The 15,572-nt window shown below is 40.6% G+C and overlaps 1 protein-coding gene across 3 annotated transcripts in view; it reads right to left on the bottom strand.

Annotated features, from left to right (window-relative positions):
* Nucleotides 1-15,572, bottom strand: part of wwp2 (WW domain containing E3 ubiquitin protein ligase 2) — a 60,140-nt gene that overhangs the window by 33,611 nt on the left and 10,957 nt on the right. For all 3 annotated transcript variants that reach the window (XM_038706934.1, XM_038706937.1, XM_038706935.1), the window contains exons 6-9: nucleotides 9,730-9,805; nucleotides 4,541-4,686; nucleotides 2,848-3,085; nucleotides 946-1,035 (exon numbers count right to left, since the gene is read on the bottom strand). In XM_038706934.1, the coding sequence (XP_038562862.1) occupies nucleotides 946-1,035; nucleotides 2,848-3,085; nucleotides 4,541-4,686; nucleotides 9,730-9,805 (550 nt within the window). The remainder of the gene's footprint in view (nucleotides 1-945; nucleotides 1,036-2,847; nucleotides 3,086-4,540; nucleotides 4,687-9,729; nucleotides 9,806-15,572) is intronic.

The following is a 15,572-nucleotide window of genomic DNA, read 5'->3' as shown; positions in this document are numbered from 1 at the left end:
TGTTGTACTGTATGCACAGCTGTATTCATTTTGTGCATATTCTCGCCTCTGTATGCCTCCTGAACAACAGTTCTCAAATGCGCTCTGGTGAAGTGCACTCTTAACATTCATTCTTTCCTTATCTGCAGACATTTTCTGGGACTGGGGAACCACTTGTTTATATTGTAAATATAACAAAACATAATCTCAAAGACGATTAATAACTAAAGAACAGACACAAAGCACTCTGACATTTTTGTAGGCTGGCTCGTGATATGATAGTCTGTTGTTTCCCATGGCAAATGCTACAAACTCGATGTTGACATGGCTTGTAACAATTACGTTATCGTTTACTAAATTAAATTGACTTCACCGGTCTTTCTGCTGCTGAAATTACTGTTAATTCATTTATGCATTTATTAAACTCATTTTTGTAGAGGTTGTTATTGTATTAACTGCCTGGTGTTTTATATTTCTTCTAGGGGTAAAGGTTTGTGGCTGACAGATGGCAAACAGCATTTAGTTATTCTTGGCACACAAAACTCTCTACTGAAACTAATAATGGCTTTTTGCAATAATAGTTAGCAGCTGCTTTAGGCAGTCACCCTTCAAACGTATTTACTACAGTAGTTGGTAACCATTACATTTAAATCCACTCACCTCAGCAATGAAAGCCTCACATGTGCAGCCAGTAAATTAAAAGCACTGATCAGTTGTCCTTGTTGTCTGCAAGTTGTTTTAACCAGGTACCACAGATTCGTTAGGAAACTATTTAAGAGAGTTTGTTTTCTGTACCTGTGGTCACGCAGCAACTTCCATAATATTAGAGGTGGAAGATGTGACTGGCTGGTATCTGATTTTTAAAGCGTAACATATCAGTCAGGCTAACCTTTTCTGACCCTGATGTGTGTCAAACAATCAATGCATCAACACAGAAAACACAAGTAAAAAATGTAACAGGCATACCCTGGTGGCAGCGGTCTCTCCCAGGTTGTGGTTTTGGTGTTGTGGTCGACATAGTACACTCTGCCATGAGGCAACACCCTCTGCTCCCAGCTACACACAGAAAGAGGGAGAAAGAGACAAGTGAAGCACTTGCTTCTAAAATTCACACATTTACAATTACAACAAACAAACCTTATTTAGAGAGGAAAGGGAGTGTCCCATACTACCTGCTATGTAACAGTGTGTGCAGCCCTCTAAATATGTCTTAATGACTCAATCATCACAGTAATCACTAACTTTAAACGCTCTTTACTGCCATAATTCCCTTGCAATTATTTACCAAATATATCAATCTTTGGAACTATGTTTTCTTGTGTTTTCATGTCAGTAAAGCTCATCTGGCCGCCTATTGTCTGTGCTAAGACACTTACATGCAACAGTGCTATCAGAGTACACAGTAACGTCAGGTCAAAGTCAACTAATTCACCATGTCTGGGAGAATGTATTCACACGATTTTGACTGACACTAAATAAATAATTAACACTATTTATTTAATCATGATCACTGATTGATTTGTTTTTTTTATGACTTTCAAAGTTAAACATGATGCTGGGCATTATTCTGGGAAAATGTACCAATAAAAATGTATTAAAAAGCAATAAATGAAGTCATTTAGAGCTGCAAGCAGCGATATAGCAAATAGGCTCCATTTTATTGCTGTATGTAGTCATGAGGAATGCAAAGGAAATTAAAATTTTAAGTGCGGGTGGATGCTCATATTTCTCACACTAAAAGTAACACAATTTAGGATGGATCACTCTGAATGAGACTGGACTCTTCTGCAAAGTTTGGTACAATTGCATAGAAATTAAATAATCATGATGAAAAAGTCCTAATGGTGTATCTTAGAAATGTTAATTAAGAGAAAATGTTTTGAAAGTTAGTAAATGGTCCGTGAGTTGAGATCTGTTTGTCAGATTAGCTTTGTCTATGTGAGTATTGTGAGTGAGTTTAAAAAAGTCATTAGTAACTAATGTATATTTTCTTTAAACAAATTTATCAAATTATCTTCCATTTGTCCTTTGCCTCACCTGCCTAAGAAAACACTCCTAATTCCTAATTTACTGGAGGCAAAGCTTACGGTAGCTTTGTTACGTTCATGTTTTACATGTCACTGTGTTAACCTACCAGCATTTGTAATGACTTTTTCTTTTCTTTTTTAAGAGCCCACTAACTAAAAATGTGAATAGGGTATTGATTAAGAATACAATAATAAGACACCAAATCAATGTTATCAACAACTATAATCAGACATTGTGGTGTTTCTGTTTCTTTAAATACTGGTACTGACTGCTGTGTACATATTCTAAACATTTTCTCTTGTTTCAGTCCCTGTTCAGTTGCCCCTCTTATACCACCACCGCATACTGCAGCGTTGGAAAATAACATTTTCCTGATTTAAAACTTTTATGAAATCAAATATTTGAGATATGAAACTTCAAGCAAATCAATCAGTGGCACTAAAACTATTTAGTGCTTTCCATCCAAGCAGGTACCTCCGGGTTTGAAAAGTGAAGCCAATGCGTATCCCTCCGCAGCTTCACCCTCTCGTCCAAATATGGTCACTCCTGGTTCCAAAAAACCAATATGGCAGCGGCCAAAATACCAAACTCGAGGCTTCAAAACGGTAGCCACAAACCACTGGGTTTCATACAGTCTGTTACAACTCCGATAACCAGCTGCTGTTGCTTAAGTTTAAAGACTAGCCTTGAAAATAAATTATTTATGTGGTCGAACGTTTTTACAATTTACATTTGTATTGCCATCATACTTTTAGTATCAAACTGTACTTCTTAAAACTGTGCACTGAATGTGAGATGTTCTGATACACTACATCTATGCATGCTCTTAGAGACTCTTACCCTGCTGGGAGAGAGTCTGTAGTGGGCTCTGTGGTGCTGTTGCTGGCCGGCTCGGTGCCAGAGTTGGTGTTGGGGCCGGGCTCCGAAGGCGGGGTCAGACCCAGGGCGTCCTGACCTGGAGCGGGGCTACTGCAGCTGGGGGTTGGTGATCTTCCCAACGGAGAGGATGGAGGAGGAGTGTGATGGGTCACGCCCCCACGACTATTCTCCAGCCCGTTAGACGTCAACTCAACTTTGTCTGAGTAAAGACACAGAGGGGATGAAGGACAAGAGAAAGGAAAGATTTGAAAAAGTTACTTATTGTTAGTTTTTGCGACATCGCTTAAATGTTAATTTTTGTCTGGGGGTGATGTGGAACTAAGTAGTCCATTGCCTTTATGTTATTGAGAAGGTGTGACATCTGGGACGTCTAAAGTCCCTTTTCCACTGGATGGTACCAGCTCAACCCGCCTCAACTCTGCTCGCCTTTGTTGGGTTTCCTTTAAGCAAACGTCTGAAATGGGAAACGTAGGACGATGCACCAAAAGCGAGTTTAGTAGAGGCGAGTTGAGCTGGTATCCGCAATGGGAAAGCGCCATAAGCTGGTTGCTAAACATGGCAACGTTCAATTAAGCTGTAAAAATAAACCCACAGGACAATGGAGTAAACAAACAAGCTGTTACAGAGGCCTCCGCTTTGCAAGGTAAAGAATAGTTCAGTGTTGTCAGAGCTCTCGAAGAGTCACATACTGATATTTGTTAATGTAGGAAAGGAACTGATATTAACATCACACTCTACCACAGTAGATATTATACAGTTTGCATGAATACAGTTGGTATGAATTTAGCTTTTATAAACCCAGGACCCTTTAAGATCTGCTTCCTGTTAAATACACAGATTTGCTATCCTTAGGGGTTAACAAATCTTTAATCAAACCTTTTTTTCCTCAGGCAACAATGAAACTGTTTGCTGTAGTCTCGTTAATAAGCTCACAGAGAGCTTATTAGACAACAGCAAACTGATTTGGCAGTAGATGGCCAAAGAAACCGTTTGTTTTTACACCAACAGAGTGATGAGTTTTCTGTAGCAAAACAATCTAGTTGACTGATTCTTGTCCGTTTCTGTTGCCGGAATCTCCCAGCTGAACATTCATATCATCATATCAATATTTTAGGTTTAGCAACTTTGAACACAGGACCTCAAGTTTTTGGAGCAAGTAGCTTGCGAAATATAAAGTGTAAATGTAAGTAGGCTTGACCTGTTATTTCAACGGCAAACGGCAAATATTTAAATCAACATTTCAAATCTACTGCTGCTCATTTCACTTTCAGGTTGTAGCTACAAGTTGTGAAGATAGATAGAAACTCTAGTAACTTGCCAGGATTTGATAAGGGATTCAAAATTATGTATTTCCTGACTTACTTAAACTAGACATTGTGTGTACAAAACAATCCGACGGCAATAACAAAAGGGGCTGTAGGGTTGTACGAGAGTAATCATCCAGGCACATCAATTGCACACCCTGGCACGGATATTTTTCACTATGCTGCAATCCAAACATCTTTTAGTGCCCCTTTAAAATATCTAATTACTACCAGCACTTTATTTAACATCAAAATCATCTCAAACAAACAGCTGTGTCAAACTCTAGTTCGTGTAAATGCATGTATAAATCCTGTTTAAGCCATGTAAGGTTAGCAGACTCTTTGTATACCTGCGCTACTTCCAGGGCTGCCGTGACTCTTGGAGGACCGACGGCGACCAGATGGGCCCGACCCGGAGATCTGCTCCTCATTCAGCTCGCCATTAGTCAGAGAACCCCCTCTGGAGCACCCTGGGGAGCCTGAGTGCCTGTTACTTCTGCGAAAAGAAAGACACACGCACAGAATGGGATGTGGAGCAGATGACGGGAGAAAGTGAAAGAAAAGGAGATGTGGAGGAAAGGCACGAGGGAGAGAGGGAGGGAGGCGCGATGAGAGCGGTGACAAAGAAACATCATCATTTGCACCGACTCTATGGGGAAAAAATGACTGTTATCATGTCTTACTTGTATTTTGACTGTCATTCTTTTCCGCTTCCTGTGGATCACCGCACAGCTTTGTTTTGACAACTTATAATTAGACCCATTGTTGTTCCTGACTCGGTGGAACAGACCTGGCACATGCACGAGCGTGTACACGGCCAAAGCCAGCACACAAGAAACGCACACAGAGGTGTCAGCTACCTTTCCTCTCTGAACACCCTCATATTTTCCTAACGCTAAATATAACTTTGCTTTTCCGACAAGAACTTTTATACAAAGAAAAAACATTTTGGCTTTCCCTCCCCAGGACCCAGGAATGCTGAGGCTGAGCTTGGACGGATTCAGGGCCGCGCTGGGCTGTTTATTCGTCACAATAAGGAGAGGCAGCAGAGGAAGGAAGCAATGATTTGACATTAACACTTGGCGTGTGTGCACTGTAGACCCTTACGAATGTGTTTGTGTGAGGGCACTGAGCTGCTCGTCATGGGAGCCCGCCAGAAATCACCTCTCCTCTCCTTTTTCTCTGCAGCATCTGTTCAGACACAACTGGATGGAGATGTTGACTGCCTCTCCATGGCTGCGGCGGTTTGGGCTCTTGGCTGAACTGTGTTTAATGCCCCCCTGCAATGTTTAGAGGGAAATACCATCTGACCCAATGCACCCCTGCCGCAAAGCTTTGAAATAAATGCAGTCTGCTCCACTATTTATTATCCCACTACCATTCTAGCCAGGGAGAGCAGCGTCTCAAACCACATTCAGGGGGGAATAACATGCTGGCACTCTGCTTAAGTGCTTCAGACGACGATGCTGGCACAGGCTTCCTTCACTCAATCCTTTTCTTTTCTTTCTTCCATTTATTTTGATTACAATTATGCTTGAGGTTTATGATTTTCATATAAGCGCTTTGCAAACAGTGTTTTTGAAAAAGGTTACGCAAGATTGTTATTGGGCTATTATTCTTATTATACACCACGACGTCTGCAGAGATTTGAAACCAACAGTGAAGTGAACTGTGCTTCATTTAGATGCCTAAAAAGCTGGTTTTGTGTGTGTGTGTGTGTGTGTGTGTGTGTGTGTGTGTGTTAGTGGTTTAGGACAAAGCCATAAAGTTGGTTGAGGCCTAAGCTCCATGTCACCCCCAGGCTGCGCCTATATATCTTGTTATGCTCTCATGTTATGATTCAAAAACCTCATGAGCCTAAATGCTGGTACAGAAAACAACTCCCTGCTTAAAAATCCAAACTGTCTTTTAATCGGCTTTGTTTAGATAAAGGTGGACTCAATATTAGAAATCAGTATTGTTTTATCTCTCTATATAAATCACCTCAAACTTCCCCAAGTGGCTAAAAACTTTACTGTCATTTTGTCAAAAACCTGATAAACTCATTGTCTTCTGCAGATTGTATGCAAAACCAGGGAAACACACACACACATGTAAACTTCCAGCTATTCAACAACAACTTTTACATTTGTTTTTCTAAAGCAGTTGGTCCTAAACCACAAACAAGTGTTGGGGAGGCCTTCTGTGCTTGTGCAGGAGTTTTTTCTCACACATCTCCACCTGACTGTGACTAATTATGCCCTTTTTTCTTTTTTCCCTACATTGCAAAGTGCTGCTCTAATTATTACCACAAAGCAAATGTATTAGATGACTGCTTAATCAGTCAGAAACACGCTGAGCTGAATTAGACTGATTCTGATATGAGGGCTGATCGATTATATTATCGATTCAACATAATTGAAATCACAATTATTAACAGGATTACTGATTGACTTAGGACACATCATGTATTTATTGAACTTTTGAAATTGTATGCATCATTAAATAAGATATAGTAATTGAATACTATTAACTTTAAACAGCATGTTAGACAGCAGCACAGGGTCGACAGGATTCCGTGTGTTTGTGTGTACATGGAGGAGAGCAGAACAGGTGTCAGCTTAAGTAAGAGTGGTGTTCATTCGGGAGATGCAGTTACTTAAACTAACGGTGAGAAAAGTATAAATCTGGTAATACAGACAGGTACATGGTGAATATTTTACAAGCACGGACCAAGTCAAGCAAGGCTTAACACACCTGATTTAGTATAAAACATAACTTATGATCTAGGGATAAGTTGAGTCAGTAAGGTCTCCAACTAAAATATGTACATATATTTTAGGATGTGGTGCATCCCTAGGAATAACCAATTTGGATCTAAAATGTTTTCAAAAAATGGCTTTCCAAAAAAAGTGAACTCTTGGCTCAACTTGCCCCATATGAAGGGTAAGTTGAGCCACATGGGGGTCGGGGACGTCAATGTCATTTCGTCATGCAAACTCAAATGCCAGGTCCCAACATTCAATTGCACTTAGATAGTGAAACATTGCAGCTATGTCTCCTAGCTGTTTCATATCAATGTATCGCTTTAAAGCCATCCTGTTTATCGTCATGCCCCATGCCACCTAACGTATGGACTTCCCATTTTTTTACATCTCCCACTGTCTGTCCAAACCCACAATAGGAGATGAATCCTGTCTGTTTTCCATTTATAGAAGCATGAAATGATGGTTTCTGGTTTAAAATGCATAATCTCACATCATTTTGGTGATGCTTAAGAATGCAATATAAAATTACATTAAAATAGCTGGCTCAACTTCCACCAGGTCTTTTGGCTCAAATGACCCCATCCCTGCCATTTTAACAAAATTCTGTTATCCAGGAGTTTAAGGGTCACGTCATGCTAACACTATAGCCTCATACTGTAACTTCCTAAAGCACTAACAGACAGACACAAGAATCAGGACTCCTTAAACATAAAAAATGTGTTTATAACTTATTCCAAGGGCCTCTCTCCAACACAGGTAGAGTAAAATGGATGACTCTTTGAACATGACCAATTTTGTCAATGGTTGCCGGGAAACAAGGGGTGGCTCAACTTTCCCACATGCTGGTTTCAGGTTCATAATCTTATTTAGGGGTTGTACCAGAACAGATTTACATGGTTTCATTTTCAAAAAAAAACATATTTTGTGTCAGACTGCACATTGCTGCAGCTCCTCTTTTCACCCTGTGTTGAAGGCTTTGTTTTAGCTTTTGAGTGATACATCTTGTCTCTAAATGATCTTTGTTGGGGGTTGCACATGCGCAGTTTCTAGTTAAGGACTATTAGCCAATCAGAAGCAGAGAAGGGCGGGTCAGCGAGAAGCCGGTAAACAGCTTGGATTCAGCTGTAGGCTACATGTTGCCGACCAGCTTGGCAACATGGACTGGAGCAAGAGTTTCAGAGTGGTGAGTTATTAATCTGTAACAAAAGTATCTTTCATCCATAAAGTTTTAACTGAGCTCTGTCTCTACATGACAGTAACAACTTTATGTCCTCTGACTGCCTGGAGGGTAGCTAGTGTTTGGAAGGGAGAGGAGAGCTGTGTGCTGCAGCTCACTGTTTTTCCACTGATATTTTTGAGGGCGTGTCGGACTAGCCGCTTGGTGAGCGTTATACGAGGCGCATTTTGCTTTTATCCCTGTGACGACACAGGGATGAAAGGGAAACAGCTGGACTACAAACAAGCTGTTTTCAAGCAGTTCAGAGCAGAGTTTTCTGTGGGGGATGGGAACTCTCTTTGGGCTTTTTCCTTTTGAAAACCTATTACATGCACAAAAAAGAGATATGACAAAAAGCATAATACCACCTCTTTAAATTCAATTAACCTGTTTTTATAATTGTTGGAAGCCAAAATCGAAATCGTGATTAGAATTCGATTAATTGCACGGCCCATTAAATACGTATTCTTTGCTGTGTCATGTAATTCGTTGTTTTTACTCTGTGAAGGTTTGTACTTTATAAAAATTAAATTTTTTTCTTCTGACGTATGATTTCAGGGTATGCACTCATTCACCATAATACATTAAGGTAACTGTTTAATGTGGACGGCTATTTAAGACAAATATGTGATTCCAATCAAGATATGGACAAAACATCCTGTTACATGTGTTGATCTCCCTTTTTTTTAGCTTTGTATTCATTTCCCACAATATCTGAAAAACATTCTATGTGCGAGCTCTTGAATTCTGTCATACAGGAAGTCATTCATATTTCCACAATGTGCTCCTCAAAAATATCTAGTAAAAAAACAAGAGAGCTGGCTTTGACAAGCTCCTATAAAGGAAAGCTGCTGTCATTAAGCCAAAACTATCAATGTTGCGTTTGTAAGACGGAAAATAAAGGAAAGATGTGAGGAGATGGTGATGGTGCTATGCACATGTGGCTTTTTCACTGAAACTACACGGCAATAATTTCTTAGACATGATCAGCCACTTTTCAACAGTGCTGCAACTCACATAAACCATAATTAACTGTGCCAGACCCCTGCAGGCTTGCTGAAAAAAAATGTTGGTATTCATCAACAAAAGGACACTGAATAATGGCAGCAGCACACAGTGAATAGGATCTAAAATGTACAATAGAAATGAAAATAAAGCAAATACTAACACCAGGACAAACTACTGTATGACTGGATATGGAACCTGAATGTTGAATTCTCCCATAAACAGTGCTAAAATCTACCACTACTGAAAGGTTTATTAATTATCTGATTAGACATGCTGATTTAAAAAGGCATGTTTTGTCTGTTTAAAGACAAAAAAATATTGATGGTGGTGCCTACTTCCTTTTTAGATAATAGTTATTAATTCATCCTCTCCTCCCCATAAATAATCTTTCCACATTGCTTGTACAGATGTACTGTTGAGATGTTCTTCCATCAGACAGACAGATGGAATAGGCTATAGGCTACAATTTAATGTTTACCCAGATTAATATGGACATTATGAAGGTATATGAAAACGTGTGTGTGTGTGTGTGTGTGTGTGTGTGTGTGTGTGTGTCTCTCTCTCTGACCTATGAGATCCAGCTGTACTGGGAGTCTCCTCGCTCTGTGTCCTCCTCAAGTTGGGTCTGTCTGACTGTAGTATCTCTGCAAAGACACGACATCATCACTGTAAAGACACAGATAAGCAGCTAATAACTAGCTGTCAATCACAAACACAGTCAGAACGGAAGAAGCTGGGATGAGAGGTGAAATGTCTTCAAGTATCTTCAACCAAGTCCAGCTGCCCTTAAGTTTAACCTTCCTTGGACAACACATGCAATATGTCATGGTGTGTTTATGTATTAGGGTAAATAAAGACTGACGCCAGTCCAGCTTTCAAACATCCCACATTCCCATCAGCTCACATTTTACGTCAAATGACTTGCACTTTCCCGGCATGAGGGGATAAATGCATCAGAATGTGAAGATGCGTGTTACAGAGCTTTCTGTGCTCCTGGATCAGCAATCAGGATCAGTATGTAGCTGAGAGGGGGAAATGAAAAAGTAAAGAATGGCCCTTGTTGACCTTGACAGGAAAGAAGGGTGAGGAGATAAATCAGACACACCTGTGAGTTGGGGGAACTAACAAAAAGCAGCATGGAGGAGAACAGAAAAGAGGAGTGAGAGTGGCTAAAGGAGGAGATAACTAGAAGTTTAAACCAGTTCCTGGACATCTTCGCTGTAATTTGAAAAACAGGGACATATACAAAAAAGTAAGGATTTCCTGAACATTCTTGGGCACTAAGGTTCTGCTGGAAATGTGTTGATCCCAGGAGTGGACTTGGATGAATCTTCAACCACCTCTTTGACTTGCTCGGATGCAGCTGTGGCACTCCTCATCTTTGTTGAACAAAAGTTAAAATAAATCCTCTTTCCTGCAACTCTTCAGGCTTCTACTATTCTGCCTGCAGCTAGCGCGCACTACCTCCTCATCTTCTACACTCCACTCAACTCTTACTTTGGATTTTTGGGATAAACCTACGCTTCGTGTTGTGGCTATAGCAACCCCATTTACATTCTGCTTCAGAAACAACAGCAGACGGTGAAAGTCAGTGGATTTCAAAATGTGGCACAGCTAGCTGCTGCACAGGCTGAAACAACACTAAAGCTCACTCAGCAACACAGTTTCCCGCAGCAGTTCCAGTCTGTCCCTAGAGAGTCTATCATCCCATTACTGTCACACTTTGAACATTACAGAAGTGATGTTCCTCTCCTGAGCTGTGTAGAAAATGAGAAAGTTCTCATAGTGAGGCTTAGGCCAATTTGTGTTCAATCAAATCCATATAGACTTGAAACATTTGGCAATGGAAGTACAGTTGGTGGTTTAATAGAGACCATTCATCCTTGTATGTTCTGTGTAGTGTGTGTGTGTGTGTGTGTGTGTGGTATGCATGCGGTCTTGCTGGTGTGAGGGAATGTGTGACTATATGCTCAGTCCCAACTGTGACTGAAACCCATAGGCCTCTAACATGCTTTTCATTAACACTCACTTTCTCCATATTTACACACACACACACACACACACACACACATATCCTCCTATCTAAAGTAAAGCAAACAGGTAATCTCTCACTGACTCGATTGCTCTCACACACAGAACGCTGTTTTGTGGCTATGAAAGGGCTTCTTGTGCACAGACCCGATGGACATACAGAAAAATAAACAGTGGTCTTGAGGAGAAACCATTGTGTCATAGCCTGCTGCTCACTGAGTTCATCACCCCCTCCCTTTTAATGGCACAGGTCTAATTACTGGTCTGGTGTGTGTCTGTGTCTGTACATGTGAGTGTGTATGTAGGTGTGTAATTTCCAGTCAGCGACCACATTAAGACACAAAAACATCTCAACAACTAAACAACACTAAAAACAGTGGGCACAATTCAGGTTCAGCAGCTGCTCTGGATGGATAGGAAACTTCTCCAGTTCTCTGAGTGGCATGAGTGACACATCTGAATGAATGCTATGAACACAGGGAACAGATCACATTCATACCTGCAAGTAAAGATTATTTTCACCACTGGTTCATCGTTCAGTCTGTAAAATGTCAGGAAATGTTGAAAAAAATATATCAGCCAAAGGGCCATCTTCTCAAATTTTACAATTTAATGATGAGAAAATCACCTAATCATAAAATTTGAGAAGCTGGCCCTTTTGTTTTAAAATAAAATCAATAAATAAATAATTGTTTTCTGTCAGTTGATAATTCAACCAACTGTTTCAGCACTACCGCATGTTGTAGCAGTTGAATGTAAAGTTTGATGTGATGTTTCACTCGGTGCAGAATTTAGGTAAAATGGGAGAGAAAGACACTCCAGACTAATGACAAAAAGTAAGAGGCCTACAACTATCACTGTTTAATTAAACTAGAGAAATTAATGCTAATTAATGTATGCTGTCACGTGTGACAACACGTTTGTGTTCATCACCTCAGTAATAATATTCAAAAATCTGTCCTGTCCAAATTACAGTAACTGTACAGCACAATATATCATAAACGTAAATGAACAGCAGTGCTTTATGGTAATATTAGATTTTTAGATGAGATGAAATACTTCTGCTAGGTTAGGTTATTTTAGTTTATCCAGCAGTTCCCCAGCTGATTTTCTGGACTTGAGCTTTACCACTATACGTACACGTACACGTACACACACACACACGTACACACACACACACACACACACACACACGTACACACGTACACACGTACACACACACACACACACACACACACACACACACACACACGTACACACACGTGCACACACACTTTGTTGCGAAAAAGACATTACATACATACAAGACTGTAAGATTTCTCCCAGCCCTAGTCTACACCCAGTTCACTGCCAGTCTAAATGAGAATTAACCACAGTTAGCAAGTTACAATTATTTGGCACATAATGCGAGTTAATGTACAGAGTCTAGCATGATGTGTCCAGGACGATGAGTGTTAGTCACTGGTGTGTCTGTGTGGACTTAGTCTTAGTGTTTCTGTGCTGCAGTGTGCATGCGGCTTCTGCTTCCGTGGGATGGGAAGTTGTGTATATGTGGAGTGTGTATGTAAGCATCTAACCTTTACAAAGTGTGCCAATATTTCCAGAGTTGAAATCTTTCTGCTCTGGCTTCTGTTTCTCTCCGTCTTTCAATACAAGGGTTTGTTTATGAAAGCCACTAGTGGTGTGTGTGTGTGTGTGCACACGCGTGCATGCATGTGCCAGAAAAGCTGCCAGGGGAAATGAGTAAAACCTCCAAACTAACAGAGGTACGTTCAGAGCGAGAACACAGAACGCCTTAACACCACCAGAAGGCAACACACTCCCACCTTTATACACTTTCATACATATGAGCCGCCAACATATGCCCGCACACACACAGATTACAGAACGTAAAACACGTGTACATGCACACCCATGAACACACACAAGCTCAACACTCAGGAGACCATAAAACACACGCATACAAAGACAAGTGCCTCAACTTGAAACCCTGGTTTTAGAGGGCACACTTCAGCCCTCTGTTCACTAACTTCTCCTCCCCCAACACACACGACCTCTGTCACACACACGACCTCTGTCATCCCCGCCCCTGCAGACTTGGAGAGGACCCCCCTCCCCTGCTATCAAGCACACTGCTGCAGGATCACAGAAGGTGATTGTACTACTGAGCTGCAAGCAATGAGGCTCAATTACGCAATTCTCAGAAAAAAATTAAGACAAAAACACTCCTGATGTCTGTGATTATGCGCGTGTGTGTGTGTGTGTGTACAGAGGTTTAAGAAAACACGGGTACAACAGGCCATATAAAGAAAACCTTTGACCTGCACACACAGTAAAATTACAGTCCAAGTTTGTTTAACTGCATTAGTGAGGACGTCCCATTTAGTGTAGTCCTTCCCTTTTGTCCTGACCCTTCATTTTACTTTTAACGGAACTGTTCCACATTTTGAGAAATATGCTTATTCACGTTCTTGCAGAGAGTTAGATAAGATAAGAGTGGTACCTGGAGTTAGAGCCAGAAGCATGTTAGTTTAGCACAGCATAAAGAAACAGGTAGCCTGGTTGTGTCTGTAAGGCAACAAAAAGAGCCTACCATCTCCACCAAAGCTCACTAATTAACACTTATCAATGGTATTAAAAGTCTACAAGTTACAATCCCAAACAGGTATCTAATAAATAACTAAAAAAGAAAAGATTAGAGATGAGTCCAAAAATAAAAAAGAATTTTAAATTTTCTTTTGTATTCATTATGTCATACTGCGACCACACAAGATTTATCTTCCAACTCATTGGAAGGTCACAGCTCACAGATTGGGAACCCTTTTTTTTTTTTATGCATTTCCATGGTCATTTTCCTGATCGTCAAATTATCCATCAAGTGATGGTTGTGCTACATTGCTAGCATGCAGCAATGGGGAAAAAGTCAGCCATTGATTCCGGTGACTGTATTCTCAGATGTTAAAAACATGGTATTTGTCAAAACCTCACTCATCTTATCTTAACCATCAATCTAAATCCAAACCCAAACTAGCCTTCTTCATAAGTGAGGACTTGCAAACCATACCCCCTTAACAGGAATTGTCTCATCTGGCTGTCCTTGTGAAGACATGTGGTACAACAGCATGCACACAAACACCCATGAGACACCACCTCTTAACCTCTCTTCACATCTACACAGTCACAAAGAGACACATTTATACAGCCCATGCTGCGGCAGGCTTAGGCTTTTACTGCTGGCCCTGTGTTAATTCAGCAGAATACACTGTGGGCTCTGTGTGGCGCTCTATGAAAAGACTTGTGTGTGTGTTTGTGTGTTACTCAGAGAGGAGATGGATGCATTGCTGTGGCTATGGTTTTAAGAGCGGCTTAATAACTGTGTGTTTGTTAAAAAGACACCTAGTGTTTCCTTACAAACCATAAAAGGAAAGTAAAATGTTAGCGTAGTGTGCCTGGAAGTGGGAAATACTGTTGACCTAGAGTCAATAAGTCTGTGGAGGGTTTGAAATCCTTCCCCTACCGGCTACAAAATGATTTTATATTGGTTTGGGAATAGGAACACATGCACATGGAGATCAAGTGTTCTCTAATGTCAGTGTTAAAGTTCAGTGATTACAAGTTGGTGAATGTTACTTTAGGTTTAACAATGCTCTTGACATGCTATTCTTGGCAGGACAGAAAACTCTGCTTTGCTGAAATTAATAAATACACATATAGACTAACCCTAACTCTTATGATGCTAACTTGGTTCTATTGTTGTCACGGTTGACACAATGCAGCAGAGAAGCTGAAGCTACAGACCAACTTCATTTAATTCAAATACTGACCAAACACTTTAAGGGAACCGTCTAGAGGGTTAAAATAGTAAGGACTTTTGTTGAGATTGAGCAGCCGCTTTTAACTCCCGTGTTACATTTAGTAACAGTCCCAGCTCGTTATTGGTCCATGCAAATAAAAATCTGGTGTTGTTCTTCGTCTCTAGTACTTTACTTTTTCGCCAGATCTTCTGTAACCAGGAAGAGACCATCTGCTTCATGTTTACACCGGCACGCGAATGCCCAGTGTCCGTGAAGGACCACCAGATGTGTGCTGCTATGAATATTACTGTACTGCAATACCTTTTGGCCAAATATGTGGTGACACCAAGATATTCTGTTGTACATTATTTACACTTCTGTCACCACAAACAGTACACCAACTAGACTCCAAACCCTCATTTCACCAGAACAAAGACCTTGGGCACAAACACTATTAATATGGGCACGAACACTGTTAATTCAAAGCCTTGTGGGTATGGAGTGACTTTGGAAAGTTGCCATTCACACAATGTAAAACCTCTGGCTTTTTCCAAGTGGGTGAAACACTCATTACCAGGGTGGAGAG

The sequence above is a fragment of the Micropterus salmoides genome, unplaced genomic scaffold (assembly GCF_014851395.1).
Source record: "Micropterus salmoides isolate LMB-PRFRI ecotype aquatic unplaced genomic scaffold, ASM1485139v1 Ms_hic_scaffold_8, whole genome shotgun sequence".
Classification (NCBI taxonomy): Eukaryota; Metazoa; Chordata; class Actinopteri; order Centrarchiformes; family Centrarchidae; genus Micropterus; species Micropterus salmoides.
Note: the sequence above shows the minus strand (reverse complement) of the source record. Positions and strands in the feature narration are given on the sequence as shown.